Below are 18,666 nucleotides of genomic sequence, written 5' to 3' on the forward strand. Positions count from 1 at the left end.
GGGGCAGTCAAATTGAAAGCTAGTGAAATTGATGTCTGAATAGAGTGTGGGACAACAATTTCTCTACCTTATAGCTTGAGTGCCCGACGGGTTGGTTGGCCTTTGGGTCGAGTTTGTTTGATCGCCAGAAAACGAAGCCGCGTCGGAAAACAACATCAGTAACCGGTGATCAAAGAGAACTCGACCCCGAATTGCTTTTTGTGAAACCACTATTGCACACTCCAGGTAATTCAGATTTGACACCATGTTAAAAGTGTCCCAGACCGTATAGCAATCAAAACTCAAGCTATGCAATCAGGAATACTCAGAATCTGGCGCAAAGCTCACGGTCCTTCGCGTTGCAGTCTCTTTGAGCTATATTTCATAATACCCCCGATGACAAAGGCGCCCAATGCAAAGGTCTTTATCAACCCGAGTACTAAGAATATAGAACAAAATTGAAATTAATTTTACATAAGCCCAGGGGCTGGCACATTTTCCACTACTTTGCATCGGCGGTTAGGCGCATTATCCAAAAAGCTTTCCCACCTTCTTGGCGACATTTTCGCCGAGGCGTTATAAATGAGCTCCGTCCACGCCAATGGGGCATTAGCATTGGGACGAGGAAATCGCAGAACGTTTTAGTTTTACAACTCAAATGTACCCAACTATAAACGGATTTTCTTACCAGTTTGTGTGTATTTTTTGTTCTCCTAGATTGCGTGGCTACGTGTCGATACACAGACCATTTTAACGATACAAAATCACGTCATAACCAAAAATCATCGCATGAGCATAACTCACGCCGAGAAACGTGCCTGGATTTTGCGTATACGGGATGTAAAGGAGTCCGACAAAGGCTGGTAATGTATCCCCATTCCCAGTTGCATGTTCGATGCCCCTTCGAGGACGAAGGATCCCCTGCCCTAATTGCAATACTCTCCAGCTGCTGGCCAATACTTAGGAACATCTAATACCCAAATCTCGCATTTGCATCGATTCCAGGTACATGTGCCAAATAAACACGGATCCCATGAAGAGCCAAGTGGGCTATCTAGACGTTGTGGGTGAGTATTCCATCTAAGATGGCATTAGGCCCACCCACCCCATGCCAGTTAGCCCAATAGAACATAGTTTGTGAAATGAAATCGAGGCATGCACATATGCAACTCTGAAGCGGGCTCAAATGAAATGTAATTTGCCCAGAGTGGCTCAGTGGAAACGCTCACCAAAGTTGCTGTTGATAGTTTTTCAAATTGCACTAATTGCTCAGCCAAGTGGCGATTGAAAACTGGGTTGGGGAAGCGCAGTTGTGCAACTTTCAGCTATAATAGTGCCCTCGATTGGGTCTAATTGCGAGAAGAAGAAGCTCGTGCTCGACTTAAGCCAAAGGTTTCCTCGTTTATTTTTTTGTGCTGAAAAGTTTTCACTTAACCAACACATTAGTTCGAGCCCGCAAACAGCGGAGAGCGAAAGGTAATGAAACAATTTACATGCTACGTGCACCTGTCCCATCCACATCCCTTCCGCATTCCTTCCACACACCTTCCCCATCCCGTCCACATCCTCGTCCATGTCCGTGTCCAGGTCGTCCATGTCCTGGCGTTAATTATTCAGACGGCGTAGACGTTGGAGCGGCACCGAAAAACCTCAGAGCTGGGAAATCCACCCTGTAGGCGAATTTAAAATGAATATGCCGCCCCATTTCGGAGCTGGGGTTTTGTGTCTCGTTTCCGGTTCGGCCCGCACCATCCGCATAAGTAACCACTCTGGTTGATTGTGTTTTCATTGATGTTGAAATTCATTAAGGACCCAGTCTGCAGTCCCAGTCTCCCCCGTCCTCGTCCTTTTCCCGATACACTGAGCACAACAGCGGCTTGCCAGCGAAATAATTTACACACAACCGCACTAAGTCCATAAGCAAAATGGCAAGCCGCTTTAAATCAGCGCGGATTTTCCAGCTGCCACTGACAAAGTGCTCGATTTTGTGGTGTGTGCCTCTCAGCGCACTCCCACTGCGCCACCCTGCCACAACCACCTCCACATCCACTTTCACCTACGGCCAACCCACCGCCCACCGCCCATTCAGCCCACTCAATGGCAACCAACTATTATTGTTGTCATCGCTGTAGTAGTTTTCCACACCGCGAAATAAGCAAATAAACGGCGGCGTGAAAGTGATCAGAACTTATAAGCCAGCCGCCGGAAAATGGAAAAGAGCAAGCTTATAAAGCTTGGTTAGCAAAGGTCGGAAAATAGAAAGTAGGTGAACCAGTAGTGACCTCATCTAGGAGAGGAGAGGGTTATCACATCACAAAAAAAAAAACGGATTTATAAATCACTATACTTCAACCAGAATTAAAATATTTACTAACTATGGCATTATGTGAGGCTTTAGGGCCTTAAATCAAGAGTTGCTATCTAATTTGTAAATTTATTGCACTGTTAGTTACTTTTGATTTGTAAATCCCTACAATGCCAAACAGGTGCATAACGCTGAGAATATGTACGAATAAATGGTACACTTAAAAACAATGCATTAAAGTTAAAAAACATTAAATTTGAAATAATTACCGATTAATCAAGCTACGGTTTCCTAAGCAAGTTAAATAATTATTAAACGTGGGAACGAACAGCATTGTAATAAAATGAGAGGCCGCAAACATTTTAAATATTATTTCTAGTTTCTAAAAGTATGTAATGCATACATAATATTAGTCCTCGCTGTGAACTTTACAGTTTTAAATATATTGTTGCATACTTTTAGACATATAAATACAATTTAAAAGTGATTTCAAATTTGATTTGATTTGTTTGGCACCCCAACTATTTAGGAAGTTTGAAAAGTAGTTGTCTCTCATAAACCTTAAATCGGATATTAATGCAATAAAGCTATATTTTTTTAAAGTGCTTTAAATTATTTTTACATCCCTCCTATTTCCACGTTATAAGAATTAAAAAATCCCCTCTTTTGGCCCGGCTTCGGTAACACAATTTATTTATACTCGAAATAAGCTAGTGCTATTCGGCAGCTAGTGTTCGCTGCTGACCAAATTAATCCTCTTTCAGAAAAATATCACTAAAATGCATAATGGAAAAAAACGAGCATCGGAAAAATATGGCTTGGAAAGCAAGTTTGGAACAAATTTAACGTATTTTTCTCACATTTTCGGCGCTGCAACTTCTGTGGGCTTGTTTTGCCTTGTTTGGCGCCTGGTTTGTTGTTTTGGGCGATGATTGTTTTTGTTCGAGCGTATGTATGGGGATCAGAGCGGAAGCCAGCCAGGCATTGAATAATTTATATAAAGCAATATGCTCCCTCACTGGCGTTTTGCCTATGGTTAAATGGCTTAGGCTGACTAACTGCAACTTTCCGACGAGTTGCACTCGGGCTGCAGAAATGGGCGAGTTTGAAAAGAGCTTAAAAATGGGAGAAACCGATTACGATTGGATTTTTTGTCTTATTCAGGAACTGACCGAACATATATTAAGCCAGATTTTCAAATTGAATAGTTAAACGTTGGTTCTTAAAGCTCTTAAAGGCAGTCAATAGCTTTTACCGATAATCCCCAAATCAGGCGAACTCCATCTGCCATTTGCCGTCTTCTCAATCCAATTGAAACTAATTTCTGTAACGTCAATTTAATCACACACCGTTTCACCTGATTTCATAACTTATCAACGCACAATAATGGCGGCGAAGAAAGAAATTGCCATGGCCGCCCACCGATAAAGTCGCCATCGCTTTTTGTGACAGGGGTAGCGCTATAGCGATGGCTATTAGAGGAAAGTCAACAGCGCGGGGAAAGCAGCTGGAGTGGAGCCTACATTCAATTTGTAGGACATGACGTGTACCCTGTACAGCTGGGTGAGGGGGCCGGGTGAAAAGTCAAAGTACGCTTTGTAAAACATGCACATCATTGTTGGCATGAAGGCTTTGAAGTCACACATTGTGTGTGAGTCATAACTTGGCCTTTGGGGGCTTTCCTGAAAGGAGGAAGAAAAATCGGTAATACAAAAAAGAAAGGAAAATCGGGTGCTGTTAGAAAAAGGTGCAAGCTAAAATAACTAGATTGCGGCAAAAGTAATGTAACATGGCCAGCATTTCTTCATATATTGAATTACAGTGGTGGTAAATCCAAATAAAATGAATCTACTTTATATATTCCCCGTCAGCTGACTGTGTCTTTTTTAAGTTTTCCGCCACTTTAACTTTTTTCTATTTATTTTTTGGCAAGTGGAAAGTAGTGGAGCATAAAATTATAATTAATTGCAATGCACCTGAAAAGGTGCATGCAGACGAAAGCTCTTCAGTTTTCTATGGCTTGCCGAAATTGTCGTTCTACCTTTCGGTCTGTCAAGCGTAAAGCAGAAAGGAAACATGATGTTTTAGCTTAAAATCTTTAAAATATGCCCCACTATCATCTGAATTAACCCAATGACTATTGCATTTCTCGCTTTCATGCTAACAACTTAAACACCGCCAACAAACTGGAACTGGATCTGCGAACAATTCTGTCTGCGACCCACGCTGCGTATGAATAATATGCCACTTTAAAACTTTGTATCTCCGCCTACGTGTGCGCACGTGTTTTGGTGTGTTTCGGGACTCCACTTGAACCACCCGGACGACCCACAGTGCCCCCCGACATACTGGACTATCCGACCAGCACCGATATGGTAATACGTGAGGGCTCCAACGTAACCCTCAAGTGCGCCGCGACGGGATCGCCAACTCCGACGATAACCTGGCGACGCGAAGGTGGCGAACTGATACCCCTGCCAAACGGGGCCGAGGGTGAGTTTCGGGTCGCGTGCTCCCGCAGTATTAAATTTCGTTACAAAACATTTTAAAGTAACGCGGTAATTAACTCTGTGAGCTGTGCTGTTATAGGGGGCTCGGCACCTGCTCGGATTATTACAAATCTGAACTCCTTAATTCGCCACATAGAGGTTGATGAAAGTAAAGCGGTTTGGTTGTTTGGCACTTAAGCGCAGTACGGGTGTTACCTAATAGTTGCTGCATGCAGAGCGACTTGTAATTAAAATGGGGTAAAAACGGCTTTGGGTTTTATTTTGAAATATATTGTCAAATATCAAGGATTTATAGCAAACAAGATGGATGCAATACGGCGAGAGAAGGCAGGGTGGCGCAACTAGCAAACATGTCGAATGCTACATATGTGCAATTTGAATTCTCCAGCTTGGCTGTCAGAAGGATTTTGCCTCAGTCGAATCCTGCCAAAATGAAAGCCATGCACTGACGGAAAGAATTTTCAGTTTCTGATAAGACTTCTTAGGATTCGATTTATAAAGTAACGTATAAGTATTTAATAATACTGTTTTAGTACAGCTTTTAGTTCGCTTTTTATTAAACAATAAAACCCGCAGAACATATAACACCTGAGGTTCATTGTATAATTTACAAATTTCTAGTTAGTGATTAGTTATTGAATCCTAAATATAGAAATATCGATGAACTTTTTATAAATTAGGGTTTTCTGTTCCCTAGATTCCTCATCAAATGCAGTGACCTACAAGAGTTGTAGGTACATGAGTTTCAAATTCCCATTCAAGCATGTAAATATGCATATAAACTTCAAGTAAATATGCAACCGGAAATGCAGTACAGGGGCAATGAGTGGGAGAAGCGGGTATCTCATTGTTGGGGCACTTTTTAATGCATACTAAAAACTCGAAATGCTATTATAAAATTGCACTGAAGTCGGGATTTTCTCGTAGTGCTCTGAGATTTCCCAGCTTGCATAAGCAATGAGAACGCGATGATTAGCTGGCGGAGCAAGTGGGACTCCGTGTGTGTTTGTTAGGGGGTTTTCCTCCGGCTGGGGCAGATTCCCTGGGGTGTAAGCAAGAGACATTCCGGGCATATGAGCTGCATGTGGGAATATGGCAGGGAAGAGCAATTGCCGAGATATATGTTGATGTGCCAATCGGTTCCACTCGATGTTAATCGCACTCCATCGTTCTATCTGTGTGTCTAACCATCTGCATCCTCCCAGCCGTCGCCTTCAACGGATCCTTCCTGACCATCGCCAAAGTGAACCGGCTGAACATGGGCGCCTATCTCTGCATCGCCTCCAATGGCATCCCGCCAACAGTCAGCAAGCGTGTGATGCTCATTGTGCACTGTGAGTATGAGTATTTTGGGGCGGGTCGGGCCCATCAATTTTAGCATATTTAAATATTTATAGTTCTGCGCCAGGCACTGCCACCGCATGGCGGGTCTGGGGGCAGGGAGTTGGGCGCTGGGAGCCGGGTGCTCCAGACGAGACCGCAGTGGAAAACACCAAACACCAGACACAGTCACAGTCTGCGACACACACAAAGCGACACTCGAAATCTTTCCATGCTAAATATGCCCTGCATTTTAATTTCCCACTGCGGGGTGGCTGGAAAAGCTGTATACTCCTAGGTGCCTGGCATAAAGCAAATAATTAAGTGTGTGCCGCCCAGCGCCCCACCTTCCCGCCCTCTTTTTCCCAGCTAGTTAGCATTTTCAGGGCACTTTGCCCGGCTCCTTCTCGCTAATTAAATAAAAATTAAAATTGCTCAACAATTTGTTAGGTAAGTTCATGGCACATATTTAAGCCGGCTCGCTCCGAGCGCAGAAGTTGCTGTGCAGGAAAATATCCTCTTCGGTTAGCCAACCACAATTCGGTGCGCTTCAGTTTCGATTGCAAAAGCATTTTTTGTGGCTTTGCTATAAAATTAAAAAGCAATTAGTTGGAAACAATAAATGGCAACCGCAGCGAACGGCCAAACGGTAGCATAAAGCACTAGAAAAACAATAACGATAACGAACGGAATTTCTCTATAAATGGGAATTCTTTGTTTCTTCACCCGCCCACAGCCACATCCACGTCCACTCTTCCGTGCAATCGCTCAAACATTCCACACCTGACGCAAAACTCCGGCCCACATATTTCCCCATCGGCTTTTTTATTTCGAACTCCCCCTTTTGACTGGCATTTCTCTGCTGTTTTACAGTTCCGCCCATGATTTGGATACAAAATCAATTAGTCGGGGCTGCCCTTACACAGAACATCACGTTGGAATGCCAGTCGGAGGCATATCCCAAGTCCATCAACTACTGGATGAAGAACGACACGATAATCGTGCCAGGTAAGTGTATTAGGGATGGTAAGAAATGGAAAATTGGGGTGGTTGAAAACTTGTGAAGAGAAAAGCCTCTTTTATTTGAAATAGCTATATAAAAGAATCCGTCTAGAGAATCTCTGCTTCAAGAATAATTTTAGGTGCCCAAAAGTATGCAGCATAATAAAATGAACACGAAGGACCACGAATTTCGATATACTATGTATTTTTGCAGCATACTTTTCGGTACATTTATAATTAATTTTGAGACCTAAGGTTCTTATCACCCATACTTTCAGTGTGCCTTTTAAAGAAGTATAACTTTCTGACACACTAACATTGCAAGTGCCATCTTGAAAGTCCTGGATTAAAATCTTCAAGATAAGGCTATTAACTCAATAACTATCTCCGGCAACGGTGTCTTATTCGTAGTTCAATTTCAATGTTCTCCGGTTGCTCCTCGCCCAACCTCTTGCCTAGTACGTTCAATTTAATTTTCTAAGGGCCTTTAACGATGGACGGGTCCATCTCTTCATTTAACCTCTTCAACTCTGCCACTCATCTTCGCTGAGAAATGGACTGAGTACGATGACAAAAAGTGCTGCAGTGGGGCGGCCAATAAAAAAGCGATGGGAAAAAATAAACATTCCAGCCGAACACTCGAATCCGCGGTCGCTGAATAACTGCGGCGGTCGACAGGACCCCCAACCCCCAACCCCGTACCACTTCCACTTAACCCCCTGCCGCCGATGAACTGGACAGGAAAAGGCATCGTCATCGGCATAGAGGCCGGCGGAAAAAGTCACGGACATGCAGTCGCTACGCTCTTCTCTTGCAGCTATTTTCAAGTTGTTTTTTGCCGGCGGAGAAAATGGAAAAAAGTGATTGAAAATGACCTCAAGTCAGAAGCAGTTGCCGGAAACTGTCCGACCGGCCGTTGGATTTTAATGGAGTTTTCTGTTTTAGTTTCGTGATAGTCATAACCGCAAAAAAGTGACAAGGACGGGACAAGTGTCCGTGGCTGTACTACAGCGCAGGCATTTGAGGGGCTTCTGATTAGCCGGCCAAATTCAGCAATCCAGTCCCGAGCACTGTGGCACTCCCCTCTCTCCACTCGCTCCCCGAAACCCAATTATTTCTAATCAAGCCCTGGTCCGAAATCTACATCTCTGGCCGGGCCATCACAATGGCATTTTGCTGGAGTAATCAGTCGCCCAACTGGCATGCATAACAATTACCGAACCTGGACAAAATGTAATGCTCGGCTTAGTGCTACTAAATCTAACCGACATCAAACGTAAATCAAAACCTGCATGACAAACAAAAAGGGCCAAGCAACAATGCGCAGAGCCGGCACAGACTTGTTTTTGTATAAATTAAAACGGACCATTTGACAGGGGTTCCCAAAACCCAGCCAGGATGCCCATGCCGGGGACTACGACTAACTTGGGTGGGATTCGTTTGAGCTGAGCTAAGCCGTTCCGAGCTGGGCTGGGGCGACTGCAAAAGTTCTTTTCTCGGCAAGTTAAATTACTTTGACAAGAGGCTGGGAGGCCGGGAAGGCGGGAAGGCGGAGAGAAGGAGCAGTTCGGTTCACTTAAGTTCAGTTCGGAAGGGGGTCAAAGTGCACTGCGGTTGGAGAGCCCTCACTCTTACACCCCCCACGTTTCCCCTTTCAGGTGAGCGCTTTGTGCCGGAAACCTTTGAATCGGGCTATAAAATAACCATGCGCCTGACCATATACGAGGTGGACATCCAGGACTTCGGGGCCTATCGCTGTGTGGCCAAAAACTCCCTGGGCGACACTGACGGCGCGATCAAACTGTACCGTAAGTATTGGCGTAAGTAACAATAACTACATGCATGAATTGGCTTCCATACCGTTGCCAATCACAAATACAATAACCGTAACCGTAGCCGTAACCATAAGCCCGCACAACAATGGCCATAAGTCAGGGCGCCCCTGGCAATTAGGCGCAAACTATTTGCCCAACTGGGCTTTTAATTAATTTGAGTCAATGACTCTGCGTGAGCCGACAGCAATGTGTGCGCTGCCCGATAAATTCCCAAAACAAAAGGGTCAGCCGGAGTTCGAAGGTGACCATTTTCCCAGTGTCAGTGATTGATTTACGAGTGCGAGCAGCAGGCCATTCCGGGCTATAATCCTTTATCCCTTTATCACTTGGGCGGGGCAAATCAAACATATGGGAAAACGCCTACCCCGACGCAAAGATGTATTTCCAAACGAACGCTTCTTATTGAATAACTTTCTCTGTAAATTAATGAAAATCTACGGAATTGTCGCACTGTAGAAAAATAACTAACACTTTTGAAAAGCCACATTTCATAAGAATCTTTTTTCTAAATACTCATAACTGAAGGCCATGTTCTAGCTACCATTTTTAACAGGCTTGTTTTTAAGATTTCGAACTTTGTTTCTTAAACAGGAGTGTTGACACTGAAAATGCTTTATTCAAGCCTGAAATACTTTTTTTCTCAGTGTGTAAATGTATAACTCGGTTTCGAAATTACTTTCATGAACAATGGCATGATAGATAGAATTTGTCTGCAAGAAAATGGCTCAATTTCTAGGTTCTTATCCTGCCTAATCCAGCCCGGTCTTCCTCCCCAGATATTCCCCAGACCACCACGATGACGACAATGGCTCCCACCGTATCGATCAACACGGTGCCCGTGGTGCTTGTGAAGTACAACAAAGGTGAGGACTCAGTTTTCTTAAACCCCACTGCAGTATCACCCACTGACACCTCTGTAATCCCAGAACAAAGATACGGCAGCAACAGCAACCAGAACAGCAACAGCAATCCGTACAACTTCAACGCAAACGCGCAGAACACCAAGTTGCAACGTGGCAAGGCCAACAGCAAGGGCCTGGATCAGGCCTCCTCCGGACTGAACAATGTCTTCGTGGGCGCCACGTCGAGTCTGTGGAACTCGCAGGATCACCACTCCTCCTCCTCGTCCTCCTCCTCGTCGAGGGGGAGGGATCACCACCAGCAGCAGCTGCAAAACCACGGTGAGTTGGCCTCACCCCCATTCGAATCCCCGGGGGAACGGGGAGCGGCCATCTAAGCCACTCCCCGCCCAGCAATTGATGGGAAATCCTTCTCCTGGGGGCCCTGTAGCACACCATAAATATTTCGCCGTTTATTTTATGCTTATGACAAATCATAACGACTTTAGCTGCTTGGCTTAAGGGCCTCTGGCAAGTCGTTGTCGCCACTTGTTAGATATAGATACTTTTGGCCAAAGCTGCCAGCGAACTTTGGCAGCGTGCTGGGCAGGATTGACTGCCGGATACCGTACTTGTTGTGTAGGGGTTGATAAATTTAAGGTTAGGGCGATCAAATGTTGTCGAGAGGTAAGGAATTTTTCGTTGCTTACATGCAGATTTCCTATCCATTTTTAGTTATAGTCAGAATTTTCGGTAATCCTGCATCTGATAGTCGTATATACCCCACCATAAACTGCGTACAGAGCGCAAAGATATTTGGCCAGAACATATGAAACCATTCTTTTGTATCTCTGCGCTTCCTGTCCATGGGTTTATATACATTTTGTTGCGTTGTGGGGGAAAATACGACTTTCTAGCATGCAATGGCCTAGGTTTCTGGGATCCAATCTTCAGCCGGCTGCTGAGTTGACAATGTGTCTGCCGTAATGTGCTGCTAATGCGGACCATCGTAATGTACAATCATAATAAATAATAATGACCTTCCGAGCATTTGTTCCTGGCCAAAGGGGCGAAAAAACGTAGCCCTAGGTGCCGCTGGAACTATCGAGCTGGCCGACTAAAGCACAAGTCACCAGGCTCCTTGGAGAACAGCTGCCAATCGATAAGCATAAAGTTTTACACTTGCTTTCCGATTTCCTGCACTTCCCGATCGCACTATTGGCGACAATGTTCCCCCTTGCTTCCTTTTTTGTCCTTTCTGCAAGGACGAACGCATAAAACTTTACAGGCCCTTTGCTGCGATGTGGAAATTTTCTGCATACGCGCTTGGCTAAAAATAAAATGCACTCGACAAAATCAAATCGAACAAATTGAATATGGAGGGGGGCAGGCAGAGGGGGGCTGGGGCAGGGGAGTGCTCCAAAAAGCGCAATATAAAAATAGCAGACAAATTGCACACAAGGCTTCAAGGCGGTATGGTGGCCCGTTTCCACCATCCCCACCCCAAAATTATCCCACCGTTTTTGGCAAACGCAAGCAAAAATGTTGCATCCCTCGCAGGATGGCCATCCATTTGAAAGCGGGCGGCGAAAAGGGGGTTCGGCAAGCGGGGTGCTTTTCAGAGGGCAGGGGTGGGAGTGGAGGGTGGTAAATGGGATGCGGGTGCTACAATGACGACAACTTTCAAGCGCTGCATGCAACGTCGTAAGCGCTGCGTTTACAGTTAGATTTATTACCTGCTAGATGTTGCACATATCGTGCCAGTAGGTGGTGTACCATGCCTTCCCGCAGCACAGCCCCTAGATTCCAGGGAGTGGGAGCTCGAGTCCGGGAATTCGAGTGGGCGGGCTTGTTCGCTTATCGTTGCCGCGTTTTGCATATGTCGCGACTGTTTTTGCCCGGCCGCTGACACTTTAAGGCGGAACAAGCCGGCGACAAGCAAAAGTTTCATGACCAAAGCTGCATTTCCCCACATCCCGAGAACCCCCTCGCCAGCCACGCCCCCTATTGGCGGGAACACGAAAATGCACCCAACGATGATGCTATCATTGGGGAATTTTATATTCGACAGGTAACGAAACATTTAATTACAGCCACGGTTTAATTTTAGCTTCAGGCTGAACCCAAATGTTTGTATTTAACTCGGCTTAATTTGAACCGTTGCCGAAGCCATTTTGGGTTTAAATATTGGGGCCTACAAACGCAAGCTTGCATTATTCTAATCAACAGGTAGTTAAAGCAAACCAACCATTAAATTTAACAGCTCCGGTTTACTTTTAGATCTAGGGTTGTCCCCTGAATTAAACACATACCCGTAACTCGTAGATAAAGAAGCTATACTAGATTCGTCGGAAAGTATGTATCAGGTAAAAGGAAGCGTTTCCGACCCCATCAAGTATATATATTCTTGATAGGATCACTAGTCGAGTTAATCTGGCGATGTCAAACGGTCCATCTGTCCGTCCAAATAAACTATAAGATCTCGGAAACTATAAAAGCTACTTGGCATATAGATTCCTAGGCTTTCTGCGCAGTTCAAGTTTGTTTTAGCAGGGTGTCACGCCCACAATGCTTTTATGCCAAAAAAAAATGTTTAATGGAAGGTGTTTTTCTTATCAACACCTATCGATTGACCTAAAAAAGTGTTTCACGAGCACTCCACACAATCCGCGAAAAACTGTGACTGCCACAGTTTTACATGCTAGATAAATTTTTTTCTGAAATGTTTTTGCTTCATCAATACCTATCGATTGACCTAAAAAAAACTTTGATACGCCCACTCTAACGGGCAAAATGATTAAATCTGTCCGCCGTCCACATAATATATATTAAAATAGCGGGTAGGTGGCGCTTTATAATATCGCTTTGTTGCTTTTTTATCTCCATTTACCTTTTGTTCCCATCAGCTTAGTAACGGGTATATGAAAGTCGATACACTCGACAATAGCGTTTTTCTTTTCTTTTATTTTAATTAAATATAAACCATTGTTAAAAATACGATTTATTGTTAAGAAGTCATTTAAATAAATAATTAAAAACAAAGCACTAAAGAAAGTTAAGTTACATAGCAAAAGTTTTATGTGCAAAAACAGGGCTCAAACGTTTGAAAATGAAAATAAAAATTGTTGTTTAAGTATACAATTTAAGCCGTTTTATTTTACTTTTAAAATTATTTAACCATATTTTTGCGCCCAAAACGTCAACCGTTCTGGTTCCGGAAATAAACACTCAAATGTTTGTACTTCAGTTATTGCTGAACGTAGGGTTTTTTAAAAGCAAAGAAAACATTATATTTAACAGCTGCAGTTAAAGTTTAGCTTCAGGCCTAACCCTTGAAGTAAACACTCAAATGTTTGCACTCAATTTAGTTAAATTTAAAGCATTGATAAACTGACAACTTAGTGTTAAAAAATAGGGGTTTTTGTTTGCGTTTCATCACATTGAATCGATTTGTCCTTTGCACATTTAAGGCCCTTAGGTATTTCAATGAGAGCTAGTTAAATTCAGGTATTCCGAACTTAGTTATTACACCCCAAACAGATCACTGAGTAGCCGTATTTACTCACCTGCAACAGGAACGGCAATGGCATAATTATATCAACAAAAATCCCTGGCCCCTTATATTTGGCAACAATTTCCATTTAACCAATCTAACTATAGTGGTCGGGTTGGCCGGGTGAGTTTATCGGGTGCCCAGATGTGCCAACACTTGTCCGTCTGCCAATTAAATTCAATTTCCAATTATCAATGGAGTCGAACGCTGGTCGTCCGTTTGGTCAGCGCTTAGCTCGCCCGAGGCCACAAAACCGGTGTCCCCATTAAGTGCTGCAGATGCATTCGGCTCGCCACTTAAACTGTCATTAAAATGTTGCAATCAACCGCAGGAGCAGGAGCCGGAGCCGGAGTCGGAGTCGGATCCGGAATCGGACCTGCTGCTCTCCAGTGCCATGTGCTGCTCCACTGCCAAGCTGTCATATTTAATTTGTGCGGCCAACAGGCAAACAATATGGCACAAATTACAAGGAAATGCAATAAAAGAAGATTGTACTGCTCCTCCGGCCAGGCAGTTCACATGGAAAGTGCTCGACTGGCACTCGTATTCGGACCTTGGACGAGTGATTACTTCAGCATTCAGTGTCTGGCAATAATTTGCCTATAATTTGCACAAGCCGAGCCTCTCCTTTATGTGAAAAGTGAAAAATGATGAAGTAAATGAAAAGCAACAGACAGTGACCGAACTGCGATCGCGTGCCGCGGGCATTTTATGGATGCAGCAGAGGGTTTTTCCCCGACCAAGTGGAAAATGGTCATGGAAAAGTGGGGAAAACTGCACGATAAATATAACGCATGGCCCAGGACCAAGTGAGTCTCAAGTGCTGAGTGCAAGTTGCGTTTTTCACGCTTAAGTGCCACAGGCTCGGGAGGCGAGGTGTGAATGCTGCCCCCAAATGGAGTTCAAGCTATCCATATTTTCCTGCGTTTCGGATTGAGGTACAGGCGTTTTTCGCATGAAGAATTGATGAAGTATTGTGTACACACTTTAATAAAGTTACCTGATATTGATAATGGTATTTTCAGCCAAACTCGAATATCTAAGAAATGATATCTAATTATTTAATACTAGATTTCATCAAATTATTATCAAATTTGATCAATTTTTTGTGTGAAGATTCATAAAAAGGGCAGTTCATTTTTACTAAGAAACTTGATGATTAAGTATTATTTGTGACATACAAAATTGGTCTTCCTTTAAATTAAGATAAGATATTTCTTGAATTGTTACTCTTTAATAATGATCTCAAATTGAAAAAGAGAAAAAAGAACGGAAAGTATAAGAATATTCTGCGTAAATTATTTTAGATAATGTCAACTTGATATATCCCTTTCATAAATCAAGAAAGAGTTTAAAGAGTGGGATAGTGATTAAGTTTGCAATTTTCGAAACTGTACAAATTAGAAAACAGAGGACCTGTATCATAGAAGATGTATTACTAAATTGCATCAAAATTATTATCCCCTCATATCATATCAATTTCCCTGCGTGGGAATCGATAAGCAGAAGCAGTTCATTTCTATTAGGCCAAGTGCTCCCCGCGGATCGTCCGAGGAATTATGCAAAACGTCTTAAAGTTTGGAGTAGTTTTAAGAGCGTGCTCCGCTTAGCTCGAGCGTTTTGCCTCGGCAAACAGGGCTTTCCTAGGAATCCTTGCCATCCCCCGCTCACGCCTAAGCTCTTTAAAGACACCGCTGGGACTTTCCCAGCCATCGCAGCCCACCTCCCACCTCCCATAAACACATGCTCAAACGTCAATAAAAATCAGCCACCCACACAAGCACACACACGCACACACAGGGAGCAAACAAGGACCTCGGTGCGTGTTGGTGTTGGTGTTGCCGGCTTTCACACATGGAACTGTTTGCAGACGCCAGCAAAACAACCAAGGCAACGCCGCCCAGGAATGGCAGTGCAAAAGGAGTTTTGTGGAAAAGCTGCTTATGGAAAAATACAAAAAAGAGACCAGACACACACCAACACCCACAGCCCGACAGACAAACACACGGCCAACCGGTGCAAAGCAATTTGCGCATTTCCGTTATAAAAATAAAGGGTTCTCGTTAAAAACAATTCGGAGAGTCCCTGGGTGGACCGAAAATGAAGGACCAGCCGTCGGGTCGTATTTCATAGTTATGACAAAGTGCGTTCAATGCAGGCGAACGGGGTCAAATCAAGGCATTTTCAACTCGATTCGATTTCACCTGTGCAAACATATGGCACTGCCTTTTCGTTTTATTTGCCACAGGGACTTACTTCTTAGACTTCTTATTGTTTAAATGTCCTCACTTGCAAGAATTGTGTCCATTAATCCAGCTTAAAGAATTAATAAGACGGCTTACACTTTAAGACCTTAATTTGAGAAAAGATTAGTATTTGTGTAAATAGTGATTAAATAAATTAATATTTTATATTTTCCTGTATACTCGTAACCTTTTGCATTTAATTTATCCTAGTTTCTTTATTTCTTTATAAAAAGTAACATTTTTTATCGTTAAATAAGCTTTGGGTTTCACTAAAAAAAATTAAGCTCTGAAATACAATTCAGTCAATACTGTTTGTTAAGGAACTCAAATTTATTTGCATGCTTTTTTGGCCAGAGATTTTAGTTTTCAATTGATATTGTAAACACCATTTGATTTTGTAAACAAACATTAAAAAGAAATTTTTTTACATATACTCAAAGCAAATCCAGTTTCTCTACAAAATTGAACAGTAAATTTGAGCTTTAAAAATCATTTTATTGTATTCTGTTATTACTCTATGCAATTGTCTCTCTTCATATTCAATTTCAAGTAATTGACGAAACGAATTTAATTCATCACAAGTTATTGCCTAGTTGAATGCACACGAGCCAATTACAAGACCACAAGCTAACTGAAACCCTTGAAATGTTTATATTCGGGCTGATAGGGTCGAGCCAAACATGGTCTCCAATAATTCCGCAAACAATTGTTTGCAATCCACCTAATGACCAATGGCCTTACGTCAAAGTCAAACAAAACCAAATCGAGGGGACGACGAAAAAAGCGAATCGAACCGCCCCCTTCCAGCAGGCAAACAAATGTCCAATGAACCAGATTTCCGGGCAAACAAACAGCCGAAAAAGGAAGACGACTGGCAAAAAATACAAACTGCACGATAAATTGATGGCAAAAACAATACCCAGTCCGTGCACCTCCTGCCCGACCCCCAGTCCCCCAGCCCAATGTGTCCTTTAGGACATATGTACGTATATACCTCCCACAAGTCCTCAGCCCCCGCCCCTGTTTGGAATGCATGGCGCAAGGGTTTAACGCACTTAAGCAATAAAAATCGAAACAATTTCGATGCTGCCAAGTGAAATTGAAACAAAATACCAGCAAGGACGAAGGACTTTCGCTTTTCCAGCGGAGAGATTGAGGGGGCTGGGCCTGGGAAATGGGAGCTGGGAACTGGGAACTGTATAAGTGAGAATGTTATAAATAAGTGGGGCAGGCAAAGTTGTGTCCCCTTTATATGCAATACTTTCTGCCCTGCCAGTTGACAAACAGTTTGGGTTTGTGTATCCTGTGTCCTGAGCTCACTGTCCCTTTCGATTCCCCAGTCCCCAGCCCGGGTCCTCCATAACTGGAGGTCTTTTTATCTCTTTCGCATTGTCGCCTGGTACAAATGGCTGGCCATAAACGCATCCTGGGTCTATTGTTTATGCTCGTTGGCGTGTGGCAAGCGCATAATTGAAAAAGGACATTCGGCTGATGACACTCGAGTCCCCGGCAAAATGAAGGGCGCCCCATAAAGTGGCATGTGCCAGTTGATTAAGTCAGTGATAGTAAAAGCCAAGAGTCCACAAAAGAACCATAAATATTTCAATCAATCATTGAAATCGAACTCGCTCTCCGTATTTTTATCTTCTCCAGGCTCCGATCACAGCGCCTCCTATCGGTCGGAGGGCAAGAGCCCGCACCTCACGAAGCACGACGCCAAGTCCCTCACCGACGACCTGGATCGCATGCAGGACCTCAAGAGCCGGGCCCTTCGCCTCCCCCTTCCCGGTCCGGCGATCCTAACTCTGGCGATGATCTTCGGCATCTTCGGCTACCTGGGGGCGTGGCCGGGCTAAGCTGTTCGGCGGAAAAGTGTACAAAAAGTTTATGGAAATCCACGTGTAGTCTAACTAAGATAAACTACTTCGTAAGCAATACCCTTATAAATCGTGTTGGTCAACAAAACTATTATTTGTGTGCTATGTGGAAAGTTGCTTACTGTAAAAAGTTGTTGATGTTTAAGGTAAATCTAAAACTTAAGAGGCCATTTGGAGGAGCGAGTATGAACTCTAGGGATCTGGGGCTCGCAACGGAAATACAAAGTATTAGAATGTAAATCATAAGGGCTTAAACCAAAAAAGTTTCCGGTTTGGCACGCGAGTTGTTAGTTATATTCCTGGCCTATAGATACGGAGATGCAATTAGTAATGCATTACCTTTAGAGCAAACGATCGGTATCTTATGACAACTATTAATTATTAACATTAAATTTTTAAGAAACGAAAATCTTTATTTATAATGATTTAATTGTCAATGCTTCAAGGCCAGGGGTATATCTAGCAAACGATATTCGGACCGAGATTAGATCTAAGTCATTGGGGTCGGTAAAAATATTTGTACTGTAAGTCCTGTTCTAGCTTAGTTCCCAAGCACTGCAAGCTGTATAATAAATATTACATAAACAATTTCATCTTGATTTGAGAGAAAATAAAATGCCGTCTTAAATCATGTAAACTTGAGTCCACAATGCGTCGTTAGTTGCAGTCCTTAAATGGGCAGAGTGACTTCTTCTTCTTTATTTGGAAACCTGTTTTCCCAATGTTGAATTTTTATTTTTCCAACAGTTGTAGAAAGTTGTTAATTTCTTATTTGCCACGTCATGTAAAAATAAAATTTCGGAAAATCTAAAGGTAAATGATTGCGCATTGGTAAGTACAAAATGAATTCCCAAGGTGCTGAATAAACGATATACCCCATGCGGAGTTGGTTACATAGATTGAGTATGAGTAACTTCGAATCAATCCCATAAAAACTTCGGCTCAAGGAGGATAAGTCAAAATGGTTAGCAAAGAAACCCGTATTTTGCAGTAACCCCAAAGGCGAATGTTTACGGAACCGCAAAATGTACTGTGCCCAAACAACTGAGCCCCGCCACCCGCTTGGCATTGTTTGCTTTGCCAGTGAATTTGTGCGCCATCGACCCACATGAAAACATTTTTCATTTTCATTAAAAACTGAGCACAACAAAAAACGCCCGCGACTTTATAATTTAATTTAAAAAGCGCAGGGCAGCCCCA

The 18,666-nt window shown here is 43.2% G+C and overlaps 1 protein-coding gene across 4 annotated transcripts in view; it reads left to right on the top strand.

Annotated features, from left to right (window-relative positions):
- LOC108034327 (hemicentin-1) overlaps positions 1 to 18,108 on the top strand; it is a 37,978-nt gene extending 19,870 nt beyond the window's left edge. For all 4 annotated transcript variants that reach the window (XM_017109203.3, XM_017109204.3, XM_017109205.3 and 1 more), the window contains exons 5-13: positions 697 to 842; positions 985 to 1,046; positions 4,619 to 4,777; positions 6,000 to 6,128; positions 6,988 to 7,122; positions 8,775 to 8,924; positions 9,728 to 9,814; positions 9,878 to 10,132; positions 17,243 to 18,108. In XM_017109203.3, coding sequence (XP_016964692.1) covers positions 697 to 842; positions 985 to 1,046; positions 4,619 to 4,777; positions 6,000 to 6,128; positions 6,988 to 7,122; positions 8,775 to 8,924; positions 9,728 to 9,814; positions 9,878 to 10,132; positions 17,243 to 17,445 — 1,326 coding nt within the window. In that variant the 3' untranslated portion in view covers positions 17,446 to 18,108. The remainder of the gene's footprint in view (positions 1 to 696; positions 843 to 984; positions 1,047 to 4,618; positions 4,778 to 5,999; positions 6,129 to 6,987; positions 7,123 to 8,774; positions 8,925 to 9,727; positions 9,815 to 9,877; positions 10,133 to 17,242) is intronic.
- The last annotated feature ends 558 nt before the right edge of the window (positions 18,109 to 18,666 follow it).

This window comes from Drosophila biarmipes, chromosome 2L (assembly GCF_025231255.1).
Source record: "Drosophila biarmipes strain raj3 chromosome 2L, RU_DBia_V1.1, whole genome shotgun sequence".
Lineage (NCBI taxonomy): Eukaryota > Metazoa > Arthropoda > Insecta > Diptera > Drosophilidae > Drosophila > Drosophila biarmipes.